Raw genomic sequence first — 27,421 nt, forward strand, 5'->3', positions numbered from 1 at the left:
TAATTTCAGTATTTTTAGTAAGACTTGCAGCAGGATCAATGTTGTCTACAAAAGAACTTAAAAGTTCCTTTAATTCTTTATATCGTTGTGACAACTTTCTGTAACAATTGAACTTGACTAAATCCATTCCCTACTCCTGAATTAAGCTTATGTAAGAAAATGTCGGATAATCTGAACTTCTTGTTTAAAACTAAATTACTTAACTGTGTTGATTTTTGTTTCGTTCCATGGTAATATGAAGTCAACCACTTTGGTATGAAAAAATTATGTGAAGGCTTTTCTTTCCAGAATGGAATTATCACTGGCGTTTATCCTGCTAGCCCATCTAGCTGGCTTATTGTAGTTGTGGGTGTGATGTCAACAATGTATGCCAAAATCGATCCTTCTCTAGGAATAATAGCAAAAATCAACCGAACGCTTGATACAACGTAAGTAGATTGCAAAGTTACAGTTCCTCTTAAGGAACTCAGTTTTATTTGTAGCTAATCCTGTTAAAGTGTATCAGTTTTTGAGCGGTAGGTTTGTGACAGAGTAAGCCCAGTAAGCAAATGTATGAGAGTGTGGAATAGGTAGGTTGTTATACCAGTATTAATACGTTGTTTTCTGAATATTTGGCAACTTCTGGGGCTTTCGATCTTGCTGCATGAGAGGGTGTTTGGAAAGGAGTTCATGAAAAAGGGTTAAACAGGCATGAAGCTTGTATAATGGCTGCCCGTAGTACCACTAGACTTTGGTTTGCAATATTAGGTTCTCTTTAGAACTTAAACTGACGTTAACTGGCCCATGCTGGCTTTTGTTTTGAATAGAGGCTGTATGTCAAACCAAACACAGAACATCGTGAGCGGACTACTTTTTGGCACAGGGCTTTGGGTTGCCCTTATTGTCACAATGCGCTACTCTCTAAAAATGCTGCTTTCCTATCATGGTTGGATATTCACTGAACACGGCAAACTTTCTGCAGGCACCAGGGTTTGGATGGTAAGGATATATTGTCTTCCTGTTTCATCCTGTGTCTGATCTGTATTCAAAGCCCTAAAAGAGAAATTTTTGTAGGTTTTTCCTTGCTTGTGTTTTCTGTGTCATGGGACAGGATGCTGTTAGGTAGATACAGGGCGTTTCAAAAAGATGGACCCAATTTCACAGCAGTATATTTCACGATGGCAACATGTTACAAAGACAAAAATTTACAGATGGTTTACCGTAAAGGGTTACCCACCCTTTCAAGTGGTAAGAGTTTTGTTCATTGGCAGTTCATGGCGGCAGAGAGATAGTGATTCAAAATTGGTTCCATCTTTTTTGAAACACCCTGTACTTCTACTAATTACTGTCATCCTTCTGACGCTATAATTAAACTATTCAGGATGGCCTTGTAGAAAGAAGAATAAAGACTTCAAGAATAACTTCTAAAATTGCCAGTGCCTTGGGATGGTCTGACACAAATACGTACTGTTTCTCTGCATACAGGTACAGCTTAAAGAGCTTGGGCTGCAATACCAATGAATCTTGTCCTCCCCAGGAAGTGCTACCCTAATTCATTGTTGAAATCTTAGGATTTCTATTTATCCATTCTAAAATTGATCTTGTGCTTGAAGAAAAGAATATTGAATGTCCTTTCATTTGATTTAGTGGTATGACTCCAAAATGGGTTGGAGAAGAAGCATAACCTTGGTGGGTAGCTTGTTATGCAGTTTTCCATATAAGGACAAGATGAGTGATCTGGCTCATGTTGGTTATTGTGGTGTGTTGGAAAAGGATCCTTAATGGAAAGCATTAGTTGCAGTTAAAAAAAAAAAAAAGTTAAAAAATAATAATAATCTGTGAACAGATGCAATGCATGCAAGAATGAGATTATTTGCTATGTCTGCATGTGAAATCAGAGTTGTAATTAGGTATGCATGTCTGTCAGATCATTTTAATGATCTCAAACTGCTGAAAATTCTATACTGCAAGTTTCCTTAAGAGATAAATACTGTGTCATATGTTTGCTGGTTTTGTCAGTTGAGCAGGTACTCTCTGTCTGAAGATAATTTCAGCCTTTCCTGGCCCAAGAGTTCTGGAATAAAATTGTCTCCAAGTATGGAATTAGATTTTCTTAAGAAAATATAAGCTTTAATTTCTCACCTAGCTTCAAATTTATCTTGTCGTGAAGTATTAGATTTCATTGGGCTGATCACTGTGGTGCATCTGTGTACATCTGACAACTCTGATACAAATCCATTTGCAGGGGAGTCTTTGCTGGTAATCCTCTGCAATTCTTAAGTTTTCTGCTGCCTCAAACAACCTCCTCTAGCTGTGCTGACCAAGGAAATTGAGAGCAAGGGGAAAAACTCAGCATTTTAACCATTGGATTGTTGGTGTAATACTTGACCTTACTTTCATGCTGAAATAGGATGATAATGTCAAAATCCTCTCGTGTAGCCTAGAAGTTACATGGTCTAGACTTTCAGTCTAGTGCGTATCACAGCCGAGAAGTACTCATAGAAATGCTGCTTCTGTCTTCAGCTAGGATGAAAACTGTAATCTCTGGCTTTTTTGTTTCATTTGGGTTCTTTTTGTTGCTGTTTTTTTGTTTGTTTGTTAGTTTGGGTTTTTTTTTTAATACAAGCTCTGAGTGTAACACTGGCATGCTTGCACAATTTGGTATGTTCAAATCATGCAGTAGACTGCATGAGATAGACTCATGCTTGAAGAAACTCCCTGTAGCATCAATACTATTATTGATATTGAGCCATAACTTCGGAAAATATTAAACCATGCTTATAAAGCATAATTATTATTTTTAAAGGTGGCTGTAGTTATTTACAATCTTTAGCAGAGTGATGGGCTTGATAATGATTCCTGTTTTGTAGCACAAAATAGATATTCTTGTAGTATCTGCTACGTAGTAAAAGATCAGCTGGTAGACTTGCTTTTTTAATCTTTACAGAGGAAAATGTATGAAGAAATGCTAAGTAACTCTGTCTTTATTTTCTGTGTGTCTTTATTTTCAATGTGTGCCATTCATAAACAATATTGTCTAACAACCAGAAGATTGTGTGGGAAGTCAGAAATTACTATGACTGTCTTTCTCTTCCACTGCTCTGTTGTTTAACCTTTAGGAAGTTAGTTTATGTCATGGCCTTTTTTTATTTGTGAAACAGTGATAAATATGGTTGTTTCCTAATTTTAGTACAGTATAATTTACCAGTGAAAAGAACTATGAGTTATATTATGCTTTATTGCTCTGGTTTTTTCTTTTGTTTTACCTAATGATTTAAGGTGTTGTTTTTGGTTTTTGTGGTTTTTTCAGGCACTTGTAAAACTCTTCTCAGGACGTAAACCCATGTTATACAGTTTCCAGACATCTTTACCACGATTGCCTGTTCCAGCTGTTAAAGACACAGTCAATAGGGTATGTACATTAATTAATTCATTCTCTTCAGTAACATTGAATCCATATTCAGATGCCATTGTGGGTTTTTTTGCCATGTCTTATAAAAGTATTGCATGGTGGTGTTAATGTGGATTAAAACTTGTGCATAGAAATTAAATACATAGAAATTAAAATACAGGCTATGACAAACCACTGAAACTGGTGACAATTTGAAGCTGGCATAGTTCAGATTGGATGAATTATGCAACGAAGTGTGATCTCCAGGGCTTTTGAATCATACTGATTTTATCTTCCACAGCTTAAACATTTATACTTGTGTTTTATGACACAAAACCTTACAGCAATGTGTGTAAGTAGGATAGGATATCACAGGAGCTGAAGATTTGATTTTTAGAGATTAAAAAAATATCTCTGATACTGAAGCAGCAGTATGTCTTCCCTTTTTGAGTGGAAAATGTATCTTTAGAAAAGTAAACTCTTCCACTTGTGATTTGCTGACAAATGTCTGGAAAAGGGTCTCATTTTTTTAGTTTGCAGGCAGATATTTAGAAGAATTTATACTCTTATTTTAACGATATAGTATTTGCAACCTTATGAATTGAGTCTGGATAATCTTTGTCTACTGGTCAAATGTTTTATGTAGGAATGGCGAGCAGCTACGTATTAGTTGCTATACTGATGCTGATTATTTTCTTGTATTCTAGTATCTAGAATCTGTTCGGCCACTTATGGATGATGAAGAGTTCAGAAGAATGGAGGGTCTTGCCAAAGATTTTGCATTTAATTTGGGACCAAGGCTTCAGTGGTATTTGAAGCTAAAATCCTGGTGGGCCACAAATTATGTGAGTAGATAAATAGGAGGCTCAGTCATTCTAATGACTTAATTTGTTCCCTGTTGCCTTTTTTGACTTAACTTTCATTCTTAAATGTGTAAGGCAGCAATTGAAACTGCCTAATATTTTCGTAAAGTGCATTGGAGACCACCTGATTTGCACAGAAGTAATTTGTGTGATTTGATACACAAACATTGTGGTGAATGGAATTTGAAAGAATGAATCCTTGGTTTGTGTTTGTTATTCTGGAGCAGGCGATTTAGCTTTTGCTGTGATGATTGCTTTTGAGAAGAGTGATTTAGGACAACTTTTTAATATAGAGCAGCTGATGCACGTGGAAGAGAAATAAAGAGCTGTAACAGTAAGGTTGTTGGTTTTTGATGGTGGTGAATTTATTTATTTATTTGTTTACCAAAAGGAAAACCCACACCCAATATCATAGTGAGAACTGTGATATAATTCCTTCCTGATATATTATCTAACATCTAGCTGTACCCAGTAGCCAAAGCTATGCTATAGTGTCTTGGCAAAGGCTGCAAAACAGTCAGGAGATCGATTTTTAAATACTACCTGAAGATGATGACTTCTTCAGCAGCTTATCAGATATTTACAGCTGAATTTAATTTTTTTTTTTTTTCCCCTTTTTTTGCTCTTTTCCCTAAAGTTTAACACATTAGGCTTTTTTGTTTGTCTTTATGAAGGGGGGGGGCAAGCAAGCAGTTTTCTTTCTACTTCTGTATGGAATGTTGTGTTATGGAGTCATTAACACAGAAGACACAAACTGTGGACATTAAGATTTTACTGCTTTTGTTTTCCTTCCTACTACAGGTTAGTGATTGGTGGGAAGAATATGTCTACCTTAGAGGACGTGGGCCAATTATGGTTAATAGTAACTATTATGCAATGGTAGGTAAATACTATAAACACCTTATGTGTCAAAGAAACACTGTAAAATTTCTGCCAGGTAACTTATTTTGTGCTATCTTTCTGTTACAAATGTGTTGCCACTGAGTATGTGACCTTTGTTTTTCTTTCTTCCAGTATAATATGCAGCCAATGTCTTAAGTACAATGCTGTCTTAATAATAAATTTAGCACATCTGTGACTTAGGCAAACTCATGCAGTAATGACTTACACAGTTTTGTACTTAACTGCAACAATCAATCTTTCAAAAGCTTCATGGGTAGCACAATTCACCAAAGTGTGTGCTCATATCCAGAAATGTCTGTAGGAGAAGTAAAACTGAAAGCAAAAAGAGGAAATATGGTAGTCTTGGATTCAAGTTTTAAGCAGCATTTGTCTTTTCTACTGGGAGATTAACAGCTATCATGTGTTTTAGGTTGATGCTATTTAATGAGATTGTGACTGTTGAAGAAATTTAAGTTTCAAGTCACCAACTTGCAGCACTATTGTACTTTGTGTTTTGAAGCCTTTGTGGTATTGAGCAGAATAAACTTTAAGAACGTGGACGAGGCATACTATCAGTATTTTTTTAACATGTAGTCTGGTAATCATTAACTAATGATTCTTATGTACTTTACAGGACTTCCTTTATTTATCTCCCACAACCCTGCAGGCAGCTAGAGCTGGTAATGTTATCCATGCCATCCTCCTTTATCGGAAAAAACTGGACAGACAAGAAATCAAGCCAGTATGTATATCAGTGTAAATGGCTTTTGATCTTTTTTCAGCACAGTCTGTAAGAAGTTGATCAATTTTCAGAATGGAAGAGGAGAGGGGGGGAATGTCTTACTGTCAGAACTACATGTAAGATGTAACTAAACTTGTGGTCCCAAACATCTTTGCTATCACTTGAATTGCACATGGGCAGAAACTACCAACTATCAAAAATACATGATTCTGTCATGCCAGCTTATTGCAGTATTTGTAATTACTTGTCTTTTGGGCAAATGCGTATGTTGAGGCTTGTATTTGCATATGCTAAGTATTCCATATAACAGATGTTAGATGGACTAAGCATGTAATGGTACTTTTGGGCCACTGAAGTCTGAAAAGTCTGTGGTATCATGAAGCATGAGCACAATGGGTGGTCAGGACAAAGGACCTGGAGGCCAAGAGTGGGCCAGTGGCAGCCTAAGTCTAGATGATGATAAAATCCTGTGTTGCACTAATTTCTAGGTAGCAAAGATAGGCAAGGTGAATCCCATTCTGAATTTCTGTTCTGTCCAGTGGCTGTGTGATGTAGTAAACAAATATTGTGGAAAAAACTAAGTAGTTTTGTTGAAGGCCATGACAGGGATGTGATTAGTTGTATGTAAATACAAATCTGAGAAATGTGAACTTCTATTCTTACACAGCCAGAAGTAGCTCTAAAAGAAGAAATTAAAGGATAATGCATGCTGCATGTGTAAGTTTTGCATCCAGAACAGCCATTGAGAGCTCTTTGGATTTGTGATGCTAGCTAGCTTCAGTCATCCCTCCTGAAGGGTGAGCTTTTGGTAGGAGGGAAGAAAATACAGCTACTGGAATGTCAGTGCAATCTTCTACATGTAGTTCAAGGAAAGACAGTGAACAGGGCAGGGAGGTGGGGTGGTGGAAAGAGTTGATGTATTACAAATCTTAGTGTTCTACAGCCTTTAACCAGATCCTGTTTTTTCTTTACTTTTTAATTTGCTAATTGTATATGCAAAATTACATTTTAATGTACATTTGTGAAACAGATTCTTCTGATGGGATCTACTGTTCCACTCTGCTCAGCTCAGTGGGAACGGATGTTTAATACTTCCCGTATCCCAGGAGAGGAATCAGGTAAGCAGGGCCAGCCAAAGAGAATAAACATCTTAATGGAATTCAGTTTTGGGGTATTTTCTGCTGAAATCCTGTTTTTCCAGATAAGGATCTGACAGACACAAGGGCACACCAATACTGTGTTCCGATACTGAGGAAGTAATGAATTGCTATAGAGTGCATAGATGTTTTTCCTCTTAGGGTGATTTTGCAACTTCTTCAGTGTTTTATGTCTTTTTTCCTTAAATTAAAAACTAACTTCAATAAACTGTTGTCTGCCCTATGTTTTTAATTTATAAATAACCTTTACTTTTCTCCATTCCAGTCTTTCATGATCCTTTGATATCCATGGTTTTTTTCTTTGTAAAAGTTGTGTTCTCTTATCTCAACCATTTAAAAATCTTTTGCTTTCTTCACCTTCCCTTTTTCCTTTCAGCTTATGATTCATAACAATGTCCCAATGTGTTCTTCTCAATATGAAGATACATTCACCACTAGTTGTTTACCTGGTTTAGAGGCAGGTATGGTCTTAGTCCTGTCAGGGTTTTCAATGCCACTGTTACCTTGACCTTTTCTATCCATTGCAAGACGTCAGCGAAGTGACATCGTCTGTAATACGGACTGTGTTTAAAACTTTCTCTGTGATACATTAAGAAAATATATACTTTGGGTTTTGTTAGTTCGTGTCCTGCCCAGCAATGGTCTGATTATCCTAAGCTATGCGTGACTTATTTGTTCACGTTTTAATGTCGAATAGAGGGACATAACTGTTGACTTACAGCAGGGTCATTTTCACCTGAGTCTGTTCCTGCAATTTCTGCTTATTGTGGGAGATTGAGGATATGTTTACATGATCACAAGCAATCGTGTTAGGTCAGTCAAAAAAATAATTACAAGTGACAGGTCATATACACTTTGGTACTGTAGGCATACATATGCTTTCATTGCATGCATTCATTAACACTGTCTATAGCATAAAAGCATTTCACTTTAGTCAATGGCAAATCTTTGATAAATTTTTCTTTGTTACATCTCAACATAAAAATATCATGGTTTTTTGATGGTCAATACATCATACAAGATCTTGAGGATGGTTCTTCTCCATATGCTGTTATTTTTCTAAAGGTAATGTATCCTGAAAGGTTCATCATGGGGTTCTCCCCAAGGTAGTCTCCAAAGATCTCCATCAGCTTATTCTAAATTTTCCAGGCTCAAGCTGTTCTTTATGATATTATTATATGATCTTAATATTAAGTGGCTTTTTTTTCCCTTTTTTTTTTCCCCCTGAGTTTTGTCACTGTAAAAGGAGGCAGATTGCATCTAGAAATACTAACATTTGTAGTCCACAGATGGAAGAAAACCTTGCTATACATTTTCTCATTCTTTGAGAAGCAAGCTAATAACTTCACAGCAGATTTGAGTGGAGGCTTCTGTTCTTTTGCTTTCTACAAAAGCTTAAGCTATAACTAGGTTTCTGTGATCTGGTTGTATGCTGAAGAACCTCTTAGAACTGAATTCACATGTTGATCCAACACTGCATCAGAATGAAATACAGCATTTGGCCGAGTTATACTTACAGTCATGATTAGTGCAGAGTACCATCACTAGGAATTTGGGATGCAATAGATTATTGGTTAGTCACCTCCATTGGGAATGTACTTATGGTCCGTCACTTGAAGGCAGGATGTATTTTTTTAACTTTGAGAACTGTAACTCATGTTTCAGGCTGTCTTTGGGCATGTTAGTCCCACTCAACTACAGAATAAAAAACCATAAAGAGTTTGTAAAAAGATACAGGGATGTGCCCACTCTTCCCTGCTGGAGGTCTGACATTTGCTGTACTATATGAAGTTGAATAAGGGGGGAAGTGGTATTGTCTAGTGGCTAAAGCAGTAGGTGTATGTGTCAGATAAGGATTTTACTCTTGGTTCTGCTGCTGGCCTTTGGTAGTTTATTGAGGAATTACTTCCCAGCAATGCTTCAGCTTCCTTCAGCTGCAAAATGGAGCAAAGCATATACCTGTTGTGATTACTCTCTGATCATGAACTAGTAGCTTAAGCAGACTGGCAAATTTTAAAGTCTCTATTAGAAAACTGTAGGGTATAAGCTATTGTTATTTAGAATATGTCAAGTACTGAAAGTGCTACCCTTTCCCTGTCCTCAATATAATAAAAGTATAAACTGTTTGCATTTAGCTTTGGATTTGGCATTCTCTTATTCTGAAAAGAGTTTTTCACAAAAGTGTAGAAGTGGCCCGTTCTAACTGTAACACCTGACTAAAATAGATCCTCTATATATTAATGCTTCTTCTCAGTTTCTACTGCTTGAAGTCTTTCAAATTAAAGTTAAGTCAGCATCATAAAATTACCTTATTTTCTTCCTTAGCACATCACATTTCCTATTTTTCAGGTTTTTTCATTGTTTCTATTTTTCTGAAGGAGAATCAATTTTTGATATTCTGTATGTGGCTGAGTTATAAAGACATTTTTCCCAGATTCTCAGGAGTAGCTTGGTTTCTTGCCTTCTGATTAAAAGTATGTTTAAAGAATTTTATGTATATTAAAGTTCCTGAAGAAGCAGCATATATAAAAACAAACAAGCCCAAACAAACAGAAAAATTCTGTGGCATGTCTTCATGTTAATTAGTGGTAAAATCTTAATGAACATTGTATCCTGTTACTTGAGCAGTTATTTAATCTTCGTATTTGTTAATAAAACACTATGGAGTGAACCACTTGTTTTAATCAGGGAAGAGCCCTTATAATGTTTCCTTTCTCTTGTTTGTTTGTTTGTTTTGTGGGGTTTTGTTTATTTTGGTTTCTGTGGTTTTGTTTGGTTGTGGGTTTTTTTCCTTTTTTCTTTTTTTTTTCCCCCAACAAACTCCAGGTGCATAAATCTGTATTTAGGCACATAAGGTGTCTGAAAGGTAATTGCCAGGGCTCAACAACTGTTGTGAAGTCAGTTGTTGATGACTAATGAAATCACTTTTGCTTTTACACTGAAGAGGTTGTCTTTTTTATACAGGCACATAATGTACATTAGCCTTGGGGTGTCCTGACTCAGACTGGGATTGTAGAAAAACATTACCTCACTAGCTGGTTGCTTTGCTGCTTCTTTTTCCCCCTTGTGGGGTTTCTCTTCAATGCACAGCCCATTGTATTAAGGTACTTGACAGTTGGAGTGATACTTCTGCCAATCCTGGCACGTTTATCACAGGTATCTTACCTTTGGCAGAAATGCAAAGTTGATAGCAAAGGCATGATTAGTATAAAACTGCTTCTATTCAGCAAATGGAGCATACTTACCAAAACTTTATGGACAGCTGAGAGCACCCAAAGTATAGAACTCTTTCCTGGTACAATGTTTCTCAGATCTCTCAGAATCGTGACTTTTTAGACTCAGTCCTCGTTTTTGACATCATATTTCTTCATCTCAGTAGTGTTTTTTTCAGCTTCATAGAAATATAACAGTTCTTTGGGGTAGTGAAGAAATTCAGTGAACAGTTTTCATCCGTTGGGGGCTTTTCATGGCTGTTGTAGAAACCTTCATCTGTTGTTTGATACAATGCTCTCATGACTAAGTTCAGGCTTATCTGTATTAAGCCATAAAGATAATAAAGTGTGGAAAAATTTGTGGCCTAGGCTTCTGCTTCACTGACTCCTGTAACATTACAGTTTTTGGCCATAGATGGAGTATTTACTCTGCATCTGCCAGGATGTGAGCAAAAGCTTAGGGTACTAAATTTGGGCTCTCTTAAGACTCCCCACAGATTGTACCACAAGTTGTCCAGCACTCGAATGCAGATGATTGAAAAATACCTTTCCTCAGACTCATCTAGCATGTTCTTTTGCTGACTGTTTAATGAGACTATGCTACTAGTGCTCACTTTTCAGATACAGAAATACAGATTTAGTAGCTTAATATTGGCCTCCAGTGTGGTAAATAATGGTGCTGTATATGCTAATGATTATCAGATCTGGGTATTTGTTTCATGAAAGAATCTTTTTGCTGAAATAACATAGGGGTGCAGTTTATTCCACACTATTTATTACTTTGTTAAAACAGATAAACTGAGGCTAACTGGTGGTGCATGCAGTAGGCATTTGCTGTTATTTAGTGCATTAGTGTTTTGAGACTTCAGCTTTGTTTTCACATAAGTGATTGCAATTCTAGATACTCTTCAGCATGTGAAAGACAGCAAACACATCGTTGTGTATCATAAGGGCCGTTACTTCAAGGTGTGGCTGTACCATGATGGTAGACTGTTGAAACCCCGAGAAATTGAACAGCAGATGCAAAGAATTCTTGATGATGATTCGGAGCCTCAAACTGGTGAAAAGAAACTAGCAGCTCTTACTGCAGGAGATAGGTATGGTGGTTATTATTTTTTTAAATTAATTTTCATATTTAGAAATAGTTGCATAAGATACTAATTGAATATTGGCTTTGGAATTTTAAAATAGTCTGCAGTCAATTTATTAATACCTTGATCACTGATTTTGTATATTGCTAACATGTAACACCTCTTCAGTCATTTGTAACTACATGGAGTCAGAAGTAATTTTGCAGCAGCAACCCCTTATATAGATTACCTATACTTACATGGAGAAGTTTGGTTTAATTGTGGCTATAATAAGAGTCGTAATTGGAAGCTTTACAGTATTACACATATTGAGCTACTAGAGTTTCATATCTACTCTAGGGTTCACTGGCATTTTAAAGAATATATTAAAAATTAATATTGAGAATGTGAATTCAGTATCTGTTACTCTATATTCATTACTTGTACCTAAAAATAAAGCAGTATGTACTCAGTTGGTTCTAGGTACAAGGTCATCGAATTCAGTTAAATTGTGACAAACTTAGTTCAATTTGTCTAGTCGTTTCTGGACAAAGGAGAGAAATAACTGTCTATTTTAATATACTTTCTTACTGGACATAAGAAGGTTTTCATTGGGAAAACCACGTAAATTTGTAAATAAACATTGTGCAACCATAGAGAAATTATATTGTTCAGGACTTACTCAACTTCAGATCTGTTTCAGGCATTTGCTGTGGAACCTTTCATTGAAAATTGTCCAGCCTCTGAGATTTAATTGTTACAACAATGGATATTAATATCTGTTGATTGCTTACATTATTATTACTGTTTTTTCTTCCATAGAATAGATATTTTCTTTTGTTTAGATATAATCATAGATGATCTATGCTGCATAAATGCTGGATTTCTGAGGATAAAGCTTCACACGTGTGATGAGATGTTGAATTGATTCCTAGGATTACATTGTACATATATTTTCAGAACTTGTCACTGCTGATATAGTTTAAATGCAATGAGTGTAGTTGCTTCAAATTTGATAAGTTTGGAGGAATGCCTCAGTGATCTTAAGGGTGATAAAACATTGACAAATTAATGTAATTTGGCTATAAACCAAATTCTTTTTGCAGAGTACCGTGGGCTAAAGCTCGACAGGCTTATTTTAGCCATGGAAAGAACAAACAGTCCTTAGATGCTGTTGAAAAAGCAGCATTTTTTGTGACATTGGATGACATCGAGCAAGGGTACAGAAAAGAAGATCCAGTGAGGTCACTGGATGCATATGCAAAATCCTTATTACATGGCAGATGTTATGACAGGTACAGTATTGACTCTGAGGAAAACACCTTCTCTATTTTAGAATTTCCCTAATTCATGTGGCTAATACCTGTGAATTAGTGTCTTATAAGCTGATAAATTCCATAGAATCACAAAATGGTTTGGGTTGGAAGGGGCATTCAAAGATCATTGAGTCCACGCTCCTTGCTGTGAGCAGGGATATCTTTCACTACATCAGATTGCTCAAAGCCCTGTCTAACCTGACTTTGAACGCTTCCAATGATGGGGCATCCACAGCTTCTCTGGGCAACCTGTCTCAGTGTCTCACCGCTCTCATCATAAAAAAAAAAAATTTCTACCTTATGAAAATCTACCATCCTTCAGTTTATAATCATTACCTCTTGTCCTGTCATTCTGGGCCTTGGTAAAAAGTCTTTCCTGGTCTTTCTTATATGCCTTATTTATATATTGAAAGGCCACAAGAAGGTATCCCAGAGCCTTCCCTTCTCCAGACTGAACAACCCCAATTCTCACCTTCCTTCATGGGAGAGGTGTTCCTGCCCTCTGACCATTCCCAGGGCCCTACCCTGTACCTGCTCTAACAGGCATGTCTGTCTTGTACTGGAAACCAGAGAGTGGATGCCATACTCCAGGTGGGGTCTCATAAGAGCAGAGTAGAGGGTGAGAATCGCGTCTCCTCAACCTGCTGGCCGTGCTGCTTCTTATGCAGTTCAGGATATGTTTGAATTTCTGGGCTGCAAGCACACATTGCTGGCTCATGTCCGATTTTTCATCCACCAGTATACCCAAGTCCTCCTCTGCAGGGCTGCTCAATCCATTCATCCCCCAGTCTACTGATACTGGGGATTACCCTGACCCAAGTGCAGGACCTTGCACTTGACCTTGTTAAAGTTCATGAGGTTCACATGGTTGAACTTCATGAAGTTAAAATTTTTGTGTGTTTATTTAAATGAAATATTGTTAAAAACAAACAAAACCCCACAAGAACTAGTGCATTTGAATGCGAATGTTTGACAGATGAAGTTACAGTATAAAAATGCTTTTCAAATATATAAAACCATAAGGAATTCTTAATTTCTTTTGTAGATGGTTTGATAAAACATTCACTCTTATAGTATTCGAAAATGGCAGAATGGGTCTGAATGCAGAGCACTCTTGGGCAGATGCTCCTATTGTTGGACACCTGTGGGAGGTAGGTGTTTAGTACAAAAAGTTAATGCAAGGATCGTATGATATGGTCTGTGCAACAGTCCTGAAGATCAGCAGTTACTTTCAATCCTTTGCATTCATGTTGCTGAGATCATAGGCCTGTGTCTACAGTGTAGAATTAAAAAAACCCCTCCCTTGCTTAAAAGAAAAGGTTGCTGTCCTTTTAATTTAAAGGTCTTTATTGCATTTTAATGAGCATAGATATCTTCATAGAAAAGTGATACAGCTCCCCATCTAACTTTTTAATGATATTCTAAATCAATAGATTGTTGCCTCTTCAATACAGGCTCCTGAAGCACTTAAGCTTTCTTGTGTTATAAAAATCTCACACTTACTGTTGAAATATTAAAAAATGGTACACAGTTTAACTTTTCCTCTAAGCCATCATTTGATGAGCTGCAGATTGATATGCTGATTTAATTATCTCTTCTATTTATTTGAAATGAATGGAATAAATGCACTTTTTGTCAGGTTTGTTCATCATGAGTTTATTACTTGAAATCCTATTTGATTTTTTTTTTCTTTTTGAAGCTTAGACCCATAAACAATTACATGACTCAGTCACACAAAACTATTTCATAAACATAAGCTGATTCTGATTTCACTATTTATTTGTGCAAATGGGTTTAAGGTCTGACTGCTGCCCCATGTATGTAAGAACAAAAAATTCTCATTGCATTCTCTAACCAGGGAAGAAAGAAAGCCGAATTGATTTGAGATTGACTTGACAGTGCAGTTTAGACTACCTCAATGGAAGTTGCTTTGTTTTCTTTCAATGAATGATGTTGTATGATTTAATTCATCTCTCTGTACTTACTATTATTTGGTTCATTTTCTCCTAAGAATTAAGATGACTAAAATAAACTAAGTAGGATTTCATTTTCTAAAAAGTTATCTGTTGTTAGCCCTTTATAGATTTTCTGGTTTTATAATAGAATGGTTTAAACTTTATTTCATAGTTGGCATGTTCTGACCACTAAGTGAGAAAAACAACTTAAAAGAAGACATTAGGAATATATATGTAGAACATGCAATAGATTTTTGTCAAGCGTTTTCTTCAAATCTATTGATAAATCTGTGGTTTTTAGTTTGTGTATTGTTGATTGGCTTTTTACATAGAGGGTGATGTTTAAAATCTTGTAAGACAGAGTCTTTTTTATCTGTTGTTCAAGTTGTATTGTTCGTCTTAGAAACATTCTACTTCCCCACCGAAGAACTCTAGTGTGCATAAAAATGAACTGCAGTTTTGAGTGGGATGCAAATCTTAAAAATGATTAAATTCTTGCAGGGATATGCGCTTTCAAATAAACTGTTCCTTGATGAACAAGTTTTGACAGATTTCTAGACAAATTTCTAGAAATTCTCTAGAGTTAAATCGAACAAAGGTTGTGAAATCTGATTTTCGTACTACTAGTAAGTTTGAGGTGGGTTTTTAGTTTAATAATTTTAAATAATTCAGTAGCATTTAACAAAGTGCACCTGAATAATTGAATAGGTGTTTGTGCATATCTGGCATTCCTCCCACTCAGAACATAAGTGAAAATGCCTTAAAATAAGAGGTAAAACAGAGGGCTTCACTTGCAGCTGTTTTCAGTATTTGGAAATAGATTGTATGGTGTATTTCACTATGTACTGAAAATGGGTTATATCTGTTTCATTATTAAATCCTAATTCCACAGCAATATGTAATGTGTTGCAATTCTGAAGAAGTATCATTCTTTGCAGAATGTAATGGCAACTGAGTATCTTGAACTGGGCTATTCAGAAGATGGGCATTGCAAAGGAGATACCAATCAAAATATTCCTATTCCTACCAAACTACAGTGGGAAATTCCAGAAGAAGTAAGTACAGAATAGCTTGCGCTTTGAGGAAGACACTCCTCTTTCCCTGAGCAGTTAAATCATTTAAGCAATTACTGATAACCCTATAAATCAGCTTTAAATTCCTTTGAGTCCTATAAGATGTGTATTTCATGTGTGGACATTACCCAGTTTACTTAAAAAGATACCAGGGGGTTTTAACATCACTTAAAAAATTCTGTCCAGGAAATGCCAACCTTTTACTAGAAACTCTCTTGGTTGGCCACATGTCAAAATTAAGTGGCCACTTGTTTTAAATAGTAGCTATATTAAAATGAAATTTAAGTTCCTGAGGTTTCATTCCTATTGTCACAACAAATGCTCTTGTGTAATAGTTTCTTGAGATCAGCTGTCTGTTTTGTGTTCAAAATTCTGTATACATATTTAATAAGGTTTGATTTTTTTTTTTTTTTTTTTTTTTTTTTTGCCTGAGTTCTAGACAAAGTGCCATCACCTATTTGGATTTTAATTTTGAATATAAAGGTAATGGTGGTGATATGTTTAAGCATGTATTGTAGATTGGAAGCCACACAACTATTGCCATTCTAATCTCTGTCGATCATTCTTTTATGTTCTAGTGATATGAACCGTCTTCATGCTGGTGTTTTTTAAAGTGTAATTTTTGGATGCTAGATGTGTATTGGCTTAAAGCTTATTTTTAAATAGCTCTTTGAATTTTAGCTTTCTGGCAAAGATAGCTTCTCCTTTTTCTCCAAGGGGAGATTATTTAGATAATTATGTTCCTGGCATGAATAAAGGCATAATTTCTTATTTATCAATTTAAAATACTTACACTTTTTCAACAGTTCTCTCAAATGCTGCATATGCCTGTAGATATTTATTATTTATTTTAGTGTCAAGAAGTGATTGAGAGGTCTCTGAGCACTGCCATAGCTCTGGCAGATGATGTGGACTTCCATTCATTTTTCTTTGATGCTTTTGGGAAGGGACTAATAAAGAAAGCAAAAACCAGCCCTGATGGCTTCGTGCAACTTGCCCTGCAGCTTGCTCACTATCGGGTAAGAAGAACAGACTTTCTGGCTTACAGAATCTCATTAAGTTTGGGTATACCATGTTTGTGATTCAAACATGTGACTGTATAAAGTACTTGAGAGTAATCTTGCACTGCTTGTGCAAGGTTATCAAAGACATTCAATGGAAATTCCTATAAACCCTAAACAGATTACTACCTGGAAATTAATTGTCCAAAGGTTGGTGTATTGGCACTCATACAAATTATTCTTCTCTGCATAGTTGGTCTGTCCCTAGGCATTTTGCACTTGAAAGAAGTAGATATGAAACTTCCAGTAGCTGTGTTTATAATCTAAACAATGTTATACTTACCTTTTAGTTTGGAGTCACCCTTATTTCGGTAGTCACGGACACTCCCTAACAGGATTAACAGAAATGGCTGCCTGTGTTTTCTTCTGTTAGTTCACCTTTTCTATAACTTGCTTTTAGAAAACACCAGTGTAACAGCATGCAATGTTTTTCATTTTACTTTCTATTTGTCACTGTTGAGATACGGTTCTACTTTTTTTTTAAAGTAATTCCAAATACTTTTTCAAAGCATGTCGATTTTCTGGCTGCTATCACCCCTTACAGTCTTTCTTACCACTGGTTGGGGCAGCTACACAGCAAATAGTGTGATTACACACCCACCTTTTTTATTTGATCTCTTAATCTGAAACTGAATAGACTTTCACAATCTGTTCTGTCTACAGGTAGACTTGCTAATGTGTTAGACAAACTTCTGTCATTTGGCAACTTTTAATCTGCAGATTGTGTGCATCTACAGGAAATATAGAAGCCATGCTTCCTGGATTTTGCAGACTGTTTTCAGTTCTCACATTCTTGAAGATCCCCACACTGTCATATGTTTTCATGCTATTAAACTTAAGTGAAAATACTTTTAAGGATATTACGGTTTTCTTGATTAGTTACCACAGATGTGTTAATTAGTAAGCCACTGAACTTTCAAATGGGTTTTTGATAGCCTTTAAACCAGCTTATGTTATAAGCTAAAGAAGACTGAATATAAAATGCAGAGGGTACTCGTTGCTAGTTTGGTTATTCTATTAGTGTTTATCAAATCCCACTACTAATCTTATTTTTGCCTTTATTATATTTAAGTAAGGCTGTTAATAGTGGGCTACTAAAATCTTAATGTTGAGTTTAATTTGTGGAGTGATTCATATCCTGTCTGCTTACCTTGAACTGTTGATTAAGAAAGTGGCTAAGTCTGGCTAAATGTTTGAGTTCTTATTTTTGCCTTTTCAAGGACATGGGAAAATTTTCTTTAACATACGAAGCCTCTATGACACGCTTGTTCAGAGAAGGCAGGACCGAAACTGTTCGTTCGTGTACTGTTGAATCATGTAAATTTGTTCGAACCATGGAAGACCCAACTGAAAGTGTAAGTTCACAGTATTGGTGCCTCATACAATCTATAAGGCACATGAGTTATCACTAGATATCTATATAAGTTCCTAAATAGTTTTTAAACACTTGAAGTGATGCCTTTTGTTTTTTAGGAAAGAAGTGCAGCATAAGGTAATTGTCCACATTCTCTGTCAGTATGGCAGAAATTCAAGGCTATACAAAAAAAAAAAAAAGGCAGTAACTTAGCCAAAGATGCCATTTCTTACAGTTCCTAAAATGCAGAAAACTGAGATGACTTGTAAAACTCAAACACAGTTTTGTAAAACAAGTAATCTCATACCAGTTAAGCTTTCCTTTCTGATAGGGAAGCAAGTATTATTTACAGGAAATAAGTAAGTGCTCTTATATGTTGATTTCACTGGTCTTTTTAACCTTTCTTGTGATGTTCTGATTAGCAAACAAAGGAAGCATGGTCTAGGGGAAAACTTATTGGTTTGGAAAACTTTAACAATACTCCTTAAATGTTTGCTGTCAAAATGGAAGGATAGAGGATGGTTGTCTTGAGGACTGTCTGTTCTTTAATCCACTGCTAATCACAGTTTTCACAGATACAGTTGATGAATCATTACATTTGTAGGTTTTGCTAAGCTGAAGGGCATTTCCAGTTCTTCAGAGTCAATAAAAATTTGACCTGAAAAAGAGGGTTTTATACAATAGGAAGATACTCAAGGTATTGCATCTAGGCTTGAGTAACAGCTGCATGGGCAGAAGTTCTAATGAAAAAGATCTAGGACTAAAATAATCAGTAACAGAACACTGACATAGCACATTCAGTGCTATGTCATTGGGAAAAAAGGAGCCCTCAATTTAGTCTTGCCCTTTATTTTTAGTAGTCTTTTCTCTCTGCACTTTTTTGTAGTACAGCATTAGCTGGGGTGGTTTGTCCAGTTTTGGATACCACACTTGAGGTATGGATGGATTGGAGAGAATAGAAAGGAGAGCAAGAAGGATGGTTAGACACCTCTGAAGAGGATCTGTGAGGAGAGTTGGAACTTAATTATTCTTGCCTAGTCTAAAGAAAACACTGTAGAAGAGGTAGGGAGCCAGGTTGTGCTCAAGAGGATAAAAAGGCTGATGCAGAGATGATCGGAAAAATCTCTGTCCCAAGAAGTAACGGACTTAAATTTCAGAAAGAAACACATTAGGGAAACATATTCTGCTAGTAAGGATAACGAGTAAGGAGGGAAATAGCAAGAAGCCTGAAACAGATTACTCAGGGATGTTGTTTTTTTCACTTTTAAAATTGTTAAAAGTAAGTTACATAATGGTCCTTCAGGAAAGAGTTTTAATTATCAGATCTTGGGGCAGATGAATAGTCGAGGTTCTTTCTAGCCCCATGATTCTATAAATAAATATTACTACGAGAAAACAGATGCACATAGAAACTCTTTTCTCTCTCATCTTTCTGGAAGTTCTGTATAAATCCCTCTGGATTTCTCAATATGCTGTGCTGGGAGCTGTGATCAAACCAGTGCAGGTCTGGAAATCCAGCCTTGCACATAAATGTATGGCACAGCTACTGTACAACTGCCCTGTGTAAGTAATTTTGACATAGTCCTAATATTAGAATTACTGCTATTACACATCTCTGCAGTTAACATCTGCATTTTTGTTAAAGGAGTAAGGTAGCCCCATACATGGCAAGATTATATATATATATATATATCAGACTTCATTCTGCTCACTTTTTTTCCCCCCTATGGTTACTGGAGACACAATTCTTTTTCAGCCTTGTTGATTCGTTATTGCGCTTCATCTGCAATGATTAAGCACAGAGCTGAGGAACCCTGCCTTCATAATGCAATTTTTAGTTTTTATGTGTTATGAAAATATTAAAGGCATTTATATATTATTTTATACAAAGTTGTCTGCCGTTAGTGCTTGCTTCTACTTTTCTCTGGGTTTTTCCTTAGAATTTTTCATGAGCATTTGTATCCTCCATGGACTATCCACAAAGCTTTACTCCTGAATGCCAGTGGTAGGCATGGTTAGCATGACCACAGGTTATTGATTAGTTTCTCATGCTGGAGTCAAATAGGCAGCTTACTGTGTCCCAAATGAGTGGTGTAAAATGCAGTGATGCTGGAGATGAGAAGTAACAGGTTGCAATATACTCAGTGTGTTGCATTCCACCTTATAAAATCTTAACAGAATGGCTACCTAAGTGTGTTGAACAGACACTTTCAGCACTTGCAGTATTCATACAGTGTACACAGAATCATAGAATATCTCTAGTTGGAAGGGACCCATAAGGATCGTTGAGTCAAACTCCCTGCTTCTTGCAAGGCTACCTAAAATTAAACTGTACGACTAAGAGTGTTGTCCAGGTGCTCCTGTAACTGACAGGTTTGGTGCCCTGACCACTTCCCTGGGGAGCTTGTTCCAGTGACTGACCAGCCTCTCATTGAAGAACCTTTCCCTAATGTCCAATGTGAACTTCCCCTTGATGCAGCTCCATACCATTTCCTTATGTCCTATCGCTGGTCACCAGAGAGAGAAGATCAGCACCTTCCCCTCCACTGTCCCTCTTTTGAGGAAGTCTGTAAGACCGCAATGAGGTTACTCCTCAGGCTTCTCCTCTCTAAGCTGAACAAACCAAGTGACCTCAGCTGCCTCTCATGAGTCTTGCCCTTGAGACCTTTCACCATCTTGGTCACTCTCCTCTGGTCACACTCTAAGGGTTTGATGTCCTTCTTATATTGAGGCACCCAAAACTGTTCATGGACCCCAATACCTTCAGTGTTGTCAGTTTGCCTTCTAAAATGGCTGTTGCCACTCCAACTTTTCTTAAGTCATGTCGAGATTTGCTCTTTAACTTTTTAAGACCAGTGTCTCTAGAAACTAAATATATGATAATGTAGCAAACTTGAGTTGTAATCGTGTTTGATTCTGGGGTTAGATTACACTTAAAATACAAATTCTGTTTCATTATGCAGTGTTTACAGCAAGTAATAGTTGACACTTGCTACTGCCTGTAATTGAATACATGAGGTTGAAAAGCGAGAGGATACTAGTAATTGGTTAGTTGCATGCATTGTCTTGTACTTGACCCTTAAGTGCTCTAGCCTTGAGAACCTAGCTTCTGCAACTCCATCCTCAACTCAGTTCACTTAACTGATATTTCTCCATTCTTTTTTTCATTGTTAGAACGAAAATAAGCTTAAGTTATTTCAGCTTGCTGCTGCCAAACATCAGCACTTATATCGTCTTGCCATGACTGGTGCTGGCATTGACCGCCATCTGTTCTGCCTTTATGTCGTGTCGAAGTACCTTGCTGTAGATTCTCCTTTCCTTAAGGAAGTAAGTGACTTTTATTGATAACTATTGATTACAGTAAATCATCCTTTGTTTACTTAGTGTTTTGTGGTATCTGCTTACGTACTTGTAGAACTCTGGTTTTCCTAAAAAAGAAAAGTAAGAGTTTAGCTAGCATGACTTAACATCTGCTGGTAGATCACAAGTTAGTTTCATTTTGTTTTATAGTAATGCTTTCTGTGAGCTTTTTAGTATAATATGTGTTATTAAGGATTGCAAAAAAGTATAGTCAGTATTGCAAAAAAAATATTGGTTGCTTGTGGTCTTTTACTTATTTTTAAGGCAGTACAACAGAGCCTATGTTTCTTCTCTGAAGAATGTTCTTTTGGAACTGTGACAAAATAACTTTCCTTTAAGTTACTCTGAGTTAAAGGAACTATATATTGCAATTTTTTTTTTTGGTTAATGCATAACATTAATGTTACTGTGTATTACCATGAAAAATGCTTTATTGCTTAAACCAGATTTTAAGGTTGGTTTTTATAAAAGTAATTATATTGCACTTGTTCATGTTTTCTGCCTCCAAACTAACCTACTCGCATTTGTCTGCTTGCCCTCCTAAATGTGAGTAGTGGCTAAGTCAAGAATAAAACAACTTTCGCAAACTTTCCAGACACATGTGAATTGTTAGAGATTTTACAAGCTTCTAACCTGATGTAGTATCTTACCAGGATTTGAATATGGTTGTTAACAAGACCTGTTATACAGGATTTACCAGGCTATGGACAGATTAATCTGTTTTGAAATAGCATTTCTATTGAAAAAAACTTCTGTTCTCTTTGAGGAATTGATATCAGGACCGCATATGTTAATGGTTTGCATATCGGAACAAGCTTAGCTGTTTCTTTTAAGCTTCTTAATTATTCATTCAATTGAAATGGGAAGTTATCCTTAATATTGCTCTGTTGAGTGCTTGCTAATATGATCTTGATTAGCTTTTGAGAAAGTTGCATGTTCTTAAACAGTGTATTATACTTGTTTGCATCTCTTTCACATCTAATAAAGGTTTTGTCAGAGCCTTGGAGGTTGTCAACGAGTCAGACACCACAGCAACACATTGATCTAAAGAAGAACCCTGAGATGTTATCCTGTGGTGGAGGATTTGGACCGGTATGTTTGCTAAATATAAGTACCACTTCGAAACAGTTTTATTTTGAATATGCCAGTCTAAAAATTTCAGATCTGTGATATCTTAATGTTTTTTTCCCATGATGTGGATGTGCTCAGAAAAATCTGCATCACCTTTTTTCATATCCGACTACAAAAATGGATTATTGTTAAGGAAATACACAATTATCAAATACGGTACAGGGCTCCATGGCAGAGAGATCTGAGGAAGTGGGGGCTTTTATCACATTACATATGTCCAGAGTTTCTGTACATCAGGCTATTATTACAGTGATAAATGCCTTATTACTTAAACTAGATTTTAAGAATGGGATTTGTAAAAGTAATTATACTTGACTTGTTCTTTATGTTTCCTGATTAATTAAAAAATGTGTTCATGCTTTCCTCCAAATTAAACTACTCACATTGTTCTGCTTGCCCTCTTAAGTATGAGTAGTGGCTAAGTCATAATAAAATAATAATAATAATAATAGAACTACATTCTACAGCTTCTGTAGACTTTCAAGAAATTAGTATATTGCTAGAGATTGTATAAGCTTCTGACTTGCTGTAGTATAATATTTTACCAGATTTTTACATGGCCATTGATGATAAAAAATATAGTTAATAAAATCTGTTAAGCAGATTTTATGTGGCTATAGTCTGGACTAATAATCTTCAAAACAGATTTTTTCAAAAAACATTTATCTTGAAAGAACAATGAGAGGGATCACAGAACTGTTCTTTGCCACAAGGAAATTTGGATTGACAAGTACAGTGTATTTTGGCTGTTTTGTCAAGCTGGAGGTTGTTTCTTTGGTGGTTTTACTTTACGTATTCATATTTCTGATGCAGCTTTCAGTAGTTCTTGAATTTGGAATGAGTTTAAATTGCAGTATCAAGGAAGCCTATCTATTGCAATACTGCTCATTAATGAGAAACTGGCTTGCTCCAGCAGATTATAAAGTCAATACTTAGAATCCCCAAAATGTTGTGGTCTGGCAATACAATAGGTTTTTGGCTGCACAAATTTCTAACAGTTTTTCCCTTCTCTTTTTGCAAATGCTACATTAACTGCTCCCTTGTTACTATTTCTTCATTTCTTTAATTTCCTTCCTTCAGTTGTCTGACTTTCCAAATAACCCTGCATACATTTCCCTTCATCATTTCTTGTGTCCTTGCAAAAACTGTGCTTTGGTTTGCTGAAATAGCCCAGAGATTGAGTACATCAGGCTTTCCATGTATTGTTTGTTGTTGGTTGGTTTTTTTGTTGTTTAAAAAACCACAAACAAACAAAACCCAAAACAAACAAAAAACCACACACAAAGCCACCATTCTGTAGAATATAAGAATGTAGCCCTGTAGCACTAATGGAGAGAAGACAGGCTGCCTGGCAGCAAAGAGCTTGAAGGTTGTGATCCTTTGAGTTAGGAAAGAGAGGAAGGAGAGTGGCAGCAGGATAGTCTGTGTTTACTAGGCACACTTTAAATATAACAGCAGACTGAAACCTGAGACAGTTAATGCTGCTGATGTTGAAATCAGACCAGAGCTATACTCATGATATGGGTGTTTAGAATCATATATTTGCTGTAGAGTTGGGTGACTTCGGACAAGTTTTCATAATACAGGGCTTGTATACTCCGTATGTATGTACTGTGTGTTTACATTTGCAGAGTGATCCCATGAAACAGGATGTTTAGGTATAAAACTGGTCTATTTAATTCCTTTCTACTTAAGCACTGAAGTTGTATAGCTGCTTAGGACTAGACCTTGATAGAAGGTCTTTGAAAAAGTATTCTGTTCAAAATACTAAAGCTGGGAAAAATTACAGACATATATTCAGAAACTATGAATTCTTTGCACTTCATATGAGACTAGAGCTGTTTCCTTAAATGGAATCAGTCTTCAGAAATTATGTATTAAATGTGGAAACTTAATTTCTGCTTGAGGAGAAATTGCAACTAATATTAAAAACTGCAAAGTAAGAATCATGTAATTATGTATAAGATAATTTAGGAATGGAAGGAAAAAGAAAGAGTTTAGAACTTGTTTTTCTCTTCTCCCCCTAGGTGGCTGATGATGGTTATGGTGTCTCTTATATTATCTTGGATGAAAATTCCATCCATTTCCATGTCTCCAGCAAAATATCATGTTCTGACACGGTAAGGCTCTGTCCTTTACTATGGTTTAATAAATCTGTTTTGATATCTGCTTATAAAACTGTTCTACTCATTGTCTAAAAAAAAAAATTATAGGACTTACAACATACAGTTATAATGTGTTTTTTCATTCTCAACATAGGCTGTTTTGTTGGGTATTGTTTTTCTTTTTGTCTCCAATTATATGTATTTAATAGCTTTATGAACCAAGGAAACTATATTCTATTTCACTTATGCTTTGAAGCATAAAGAAAGCATATGTTTTAAGGTCATATTTACACCAGCTCCAGTTCCCTGGAACTCACGAAAAATTACTTACATCTTCCCCATAACAGTAAGATGGGTGTCTCCTGTCTTTTGTTATTACACTTTTGCTTTGATTTATCTCTGGCTGCAGTTGTAAAGACAGAGTAAAATGTGTGCTGCTTATTCTTTAAATCTTCTTGGTTTAAATAATGGTGAAAGAAGCTGGCCCATAAGTTGTAATCTGTGCTTGAGAAACATAGTTAATCAAAAAACTATTAGAATAACACCCATTATTAGAATGTAGTAGATGTCATCTGTTCAATATCCTGATTTTGCAGAGGCCTGCTTTGAGTGAGTTTCAATTTATCCTTCCCCTTTAGATTTCTGTGTCTTCAATAAACATGCTGAGTTTGTTCAGCTGAACTAGTTTTCCTCTTCTGACTTTAACTTGTCTGAGAGATCTCGGTGCCTTTGGTTAATCATTAAAGATTGGGAAACACAACTTTGTTTTTTCACAGTTCAAATTGTTCTTTAGATGCCTGTTAGCTTGTATTTGAAATTTCTCAGTATTTTTTACTTATTAGTCAATTCAAATGTCCATAAAGAAAAGGCAGCATATCCCATAATGTAGCTAATGCTTTATATTTGTAATCTTAATTTCTTCCTTGTACTGTTCATCTGACACTTAGAATAAACAGAACAAGTTCATAGTTTGTTTACACTTTGAAAATGAAAAATCACAATTATCTATGTAATTTCTCAATGGTAAATGATTCAGGAATCTGATAGAAGTCAAATACAAAATATTTTTCTGCTTTTTCAGTACTTCTAGGCCATTAGTCATATACTTTCTCAACATTATTTTGTTTTCTGAGAATTAGCTTTTGCAAAATCTTGTATAAAATCTCAGTACTAAAACACAGCTATTTTAAAGTAACAGAAAGCTATAGATGCTTCTGATTGCAAAGGGACATGATGTCAGTTCTGTTTGTAGGAAAGCAAATGCATCATGAAGAACTCATTAGTCAGTAATACCACAAACGTGGTTTAAATTTTATAGTATTAAAATTTTTGTGGCTTAAATTCCTCATTTTATGGTAAAATACATGCCCTAATTCTGTAAGCTCCAGAATTACCAAATGTTAAAAGGCTCCTTCTTTTGCCTAAAGGATAACTGTTGATTAACTGTACAAGTCTTTGGTTTTGTTTTTTTGTTTTTGTTTTTTAAAGGATTCTCATCGTTTTGGAAAAAACATCCAAAAAGCAATGGTTGACATCATGGGTTTATTTAACCTTAGTAAAAACTGTACCAAGTGATTTGCCTTTTGGTGCCAAGCAGTCTCCTGTTGTTGGGATGAGAACTCTTCCGAACAGTGAATGTGAGAGCAAGGTTTGTCAAACAGTAGCTGGCAAAGAAACTGAGTCAACATCTTCTTCATCACCTATGAAAACTTCAGAAGTGTATCAGATGTTTCGTTATTTTCTTTTCAGTAGTTTGGAAGAGTTTATTTCCACGAAGGATGACTTTAGAAATCTTGTATCTTTCTAGGGATGAAATACAGTATAATTGCATGAAGTCATGTATATTCTAACTACAGCGGTTTTCTCTTAATTTGTATACACTTGCTCTTTTTTTACTTAAAATTAATCTACTTGTATTCCAGAATCAAAGGGAGAAAACACAGTGTTTTAAACTCAAATACTAGAAAAAGTTAGATTTGCTATGTATTAATAGCAGAATGTTCTTCAGTGTATCTGCTGCTTTATGCAATGAATGACAAAACTTGTGGCTGTTTACCTTCATTGGGTTTTGTTGTGGCTTTTTTTAAAAAAGATAATTTCTGTAAAACATAAAAAAAATCCATGATATAACCCACCTTAACATACCAAGTTGTAGAAATCTTTTGGTTTTTTGCAAAAAAACCCCAACCAAACAAAAAAAACAACAACAAAAAACCCACATCATATAGTGCTGCATCAGGTAGTAGAATGTAGCAGGTAGTAAAATTAGCAGGTATCACATTTTTCTTATTACTTACAAGCATGTTTGCTGCACCATTGATTTTATTTCCATATAAATAAATGGAGCGGTGTGCTTGTTCATACAAGTACCTTAAAAAAGAAAGATCCTAAACCCAGGAAAAAAGCTTATGCTGGGAGTAGGTTTTACATTGTCTTAGTGGCAAAGAAGGTGAAGTAGTAGTAACGTAGATCTAGTTTTCAAATTATAAGTTAGGTTGACGTGGCATAAGTAGATTTGAATGTTGCCATATGGCGCAGTTAGGTGTAAAGCTATAATTAAATGCTCCCATCTTAAATAGCAAAGATCAGTCCCTATGAAATGCAGGAGTAATTTTGTTTCATAGAATCACAGAATGTTAGAGATTGGAAGGGACCTCAAAATCTAGTCCAATCCCCCTGACAGAGCAGGAACACCTAGATGAGGTTACACAGGAATGTGTCCACGCGGGTTTTGAATGTCTCCAGAGAAGGAGACTCCACAACCTCCCTG

At 35.9% G+C, this 27,421-nt stretch overlaps 1 protein-coding gene across 7 annotated transcripts in view; it reads left to right on the forward strand.

The window, feature by feature from the left end:
* CPT1A (carnitine palmitoyltransferase 1A) overlaps positions 1-27,017 on the forward strand; it is a 40,495-nt gene extending 13,478 nt beyond the window's left edge. For all 7 annotated transcript variants that reach the window (XM_065635343.1, XM_065635348.1, XM_065635344.1 and 4 more), the window contains 17 exons: positions 289-428; positions 807-978; positions 3,290-3,391; positions 4,078-4,215; positions 5,035-5,112; positions 5,750-5,857; positions 6,888-6,975; positions 11,128-11,323; positions 12,403-12,591; positions 13,658-13,763; positions 15,506-15,622; positions 16,495-16,659; positions 17,922-18,056; positions 21,230-21,382; positions 22,403-22,507; positions 24,574-24,666; positions 26,140-27,017. In XM_065635343.1, coding sequence (XP_065491415.1) covers positions 289-428; positions 807-978; positions 3,290-3,391; positions 4,078-4,215; positions 5,035-5,112; positions 5,750-5,857; positions 6,888-6,975; positions 11,128-11,323; positions 12,403-12,591; positions 13,658-13,763; positions 15,506-15,622; positions 16,495-16,659; positions 17,922-18,056; positions 21,230-21,382; positions 22,403-22,507; positions 24,574-24,666; positions 26,140-26,226 — 2,172 coding nt within the window. In that variant the 3' untranslated portion in view covers positions 26,227-27,017. The remainder of the gene's footprint in view (positions 1-288; positions 429-806; positions 979-3,289; positions 3,392-4,077; positions 4,216-5,034; positions 5,113-5,749; positions 5,858-6,887; positions 6,976-11,127; positions 11,324-12,402; positions 12,592-13,657; positions 13,764-15,505; positions 15,623-16,494; positions 16,660-17,921; positions 18,057-21,229; positions 21,383-22,402; positions 22,508-24,573; positions 24,667-26,139) is intronic.
* The last annotated feature ends 404 nt before the right edge of the window (positions 27,018-27,421 follow it).

Source organism: Caloenas nicobarica, chromosome 5 (assembly GCF_036013445.1).
Source record: "Caloenas nicobarica isolate bCalNic1 chromosome 5, bCalNic1.hap1, whole genome shotgun sequence".
Lineage (NCBI taxonomy): Eukaryota > Metazoa > Chordata > Aves > Columbiformes > Columbidae > Caloenas > Caloenas nicobarica.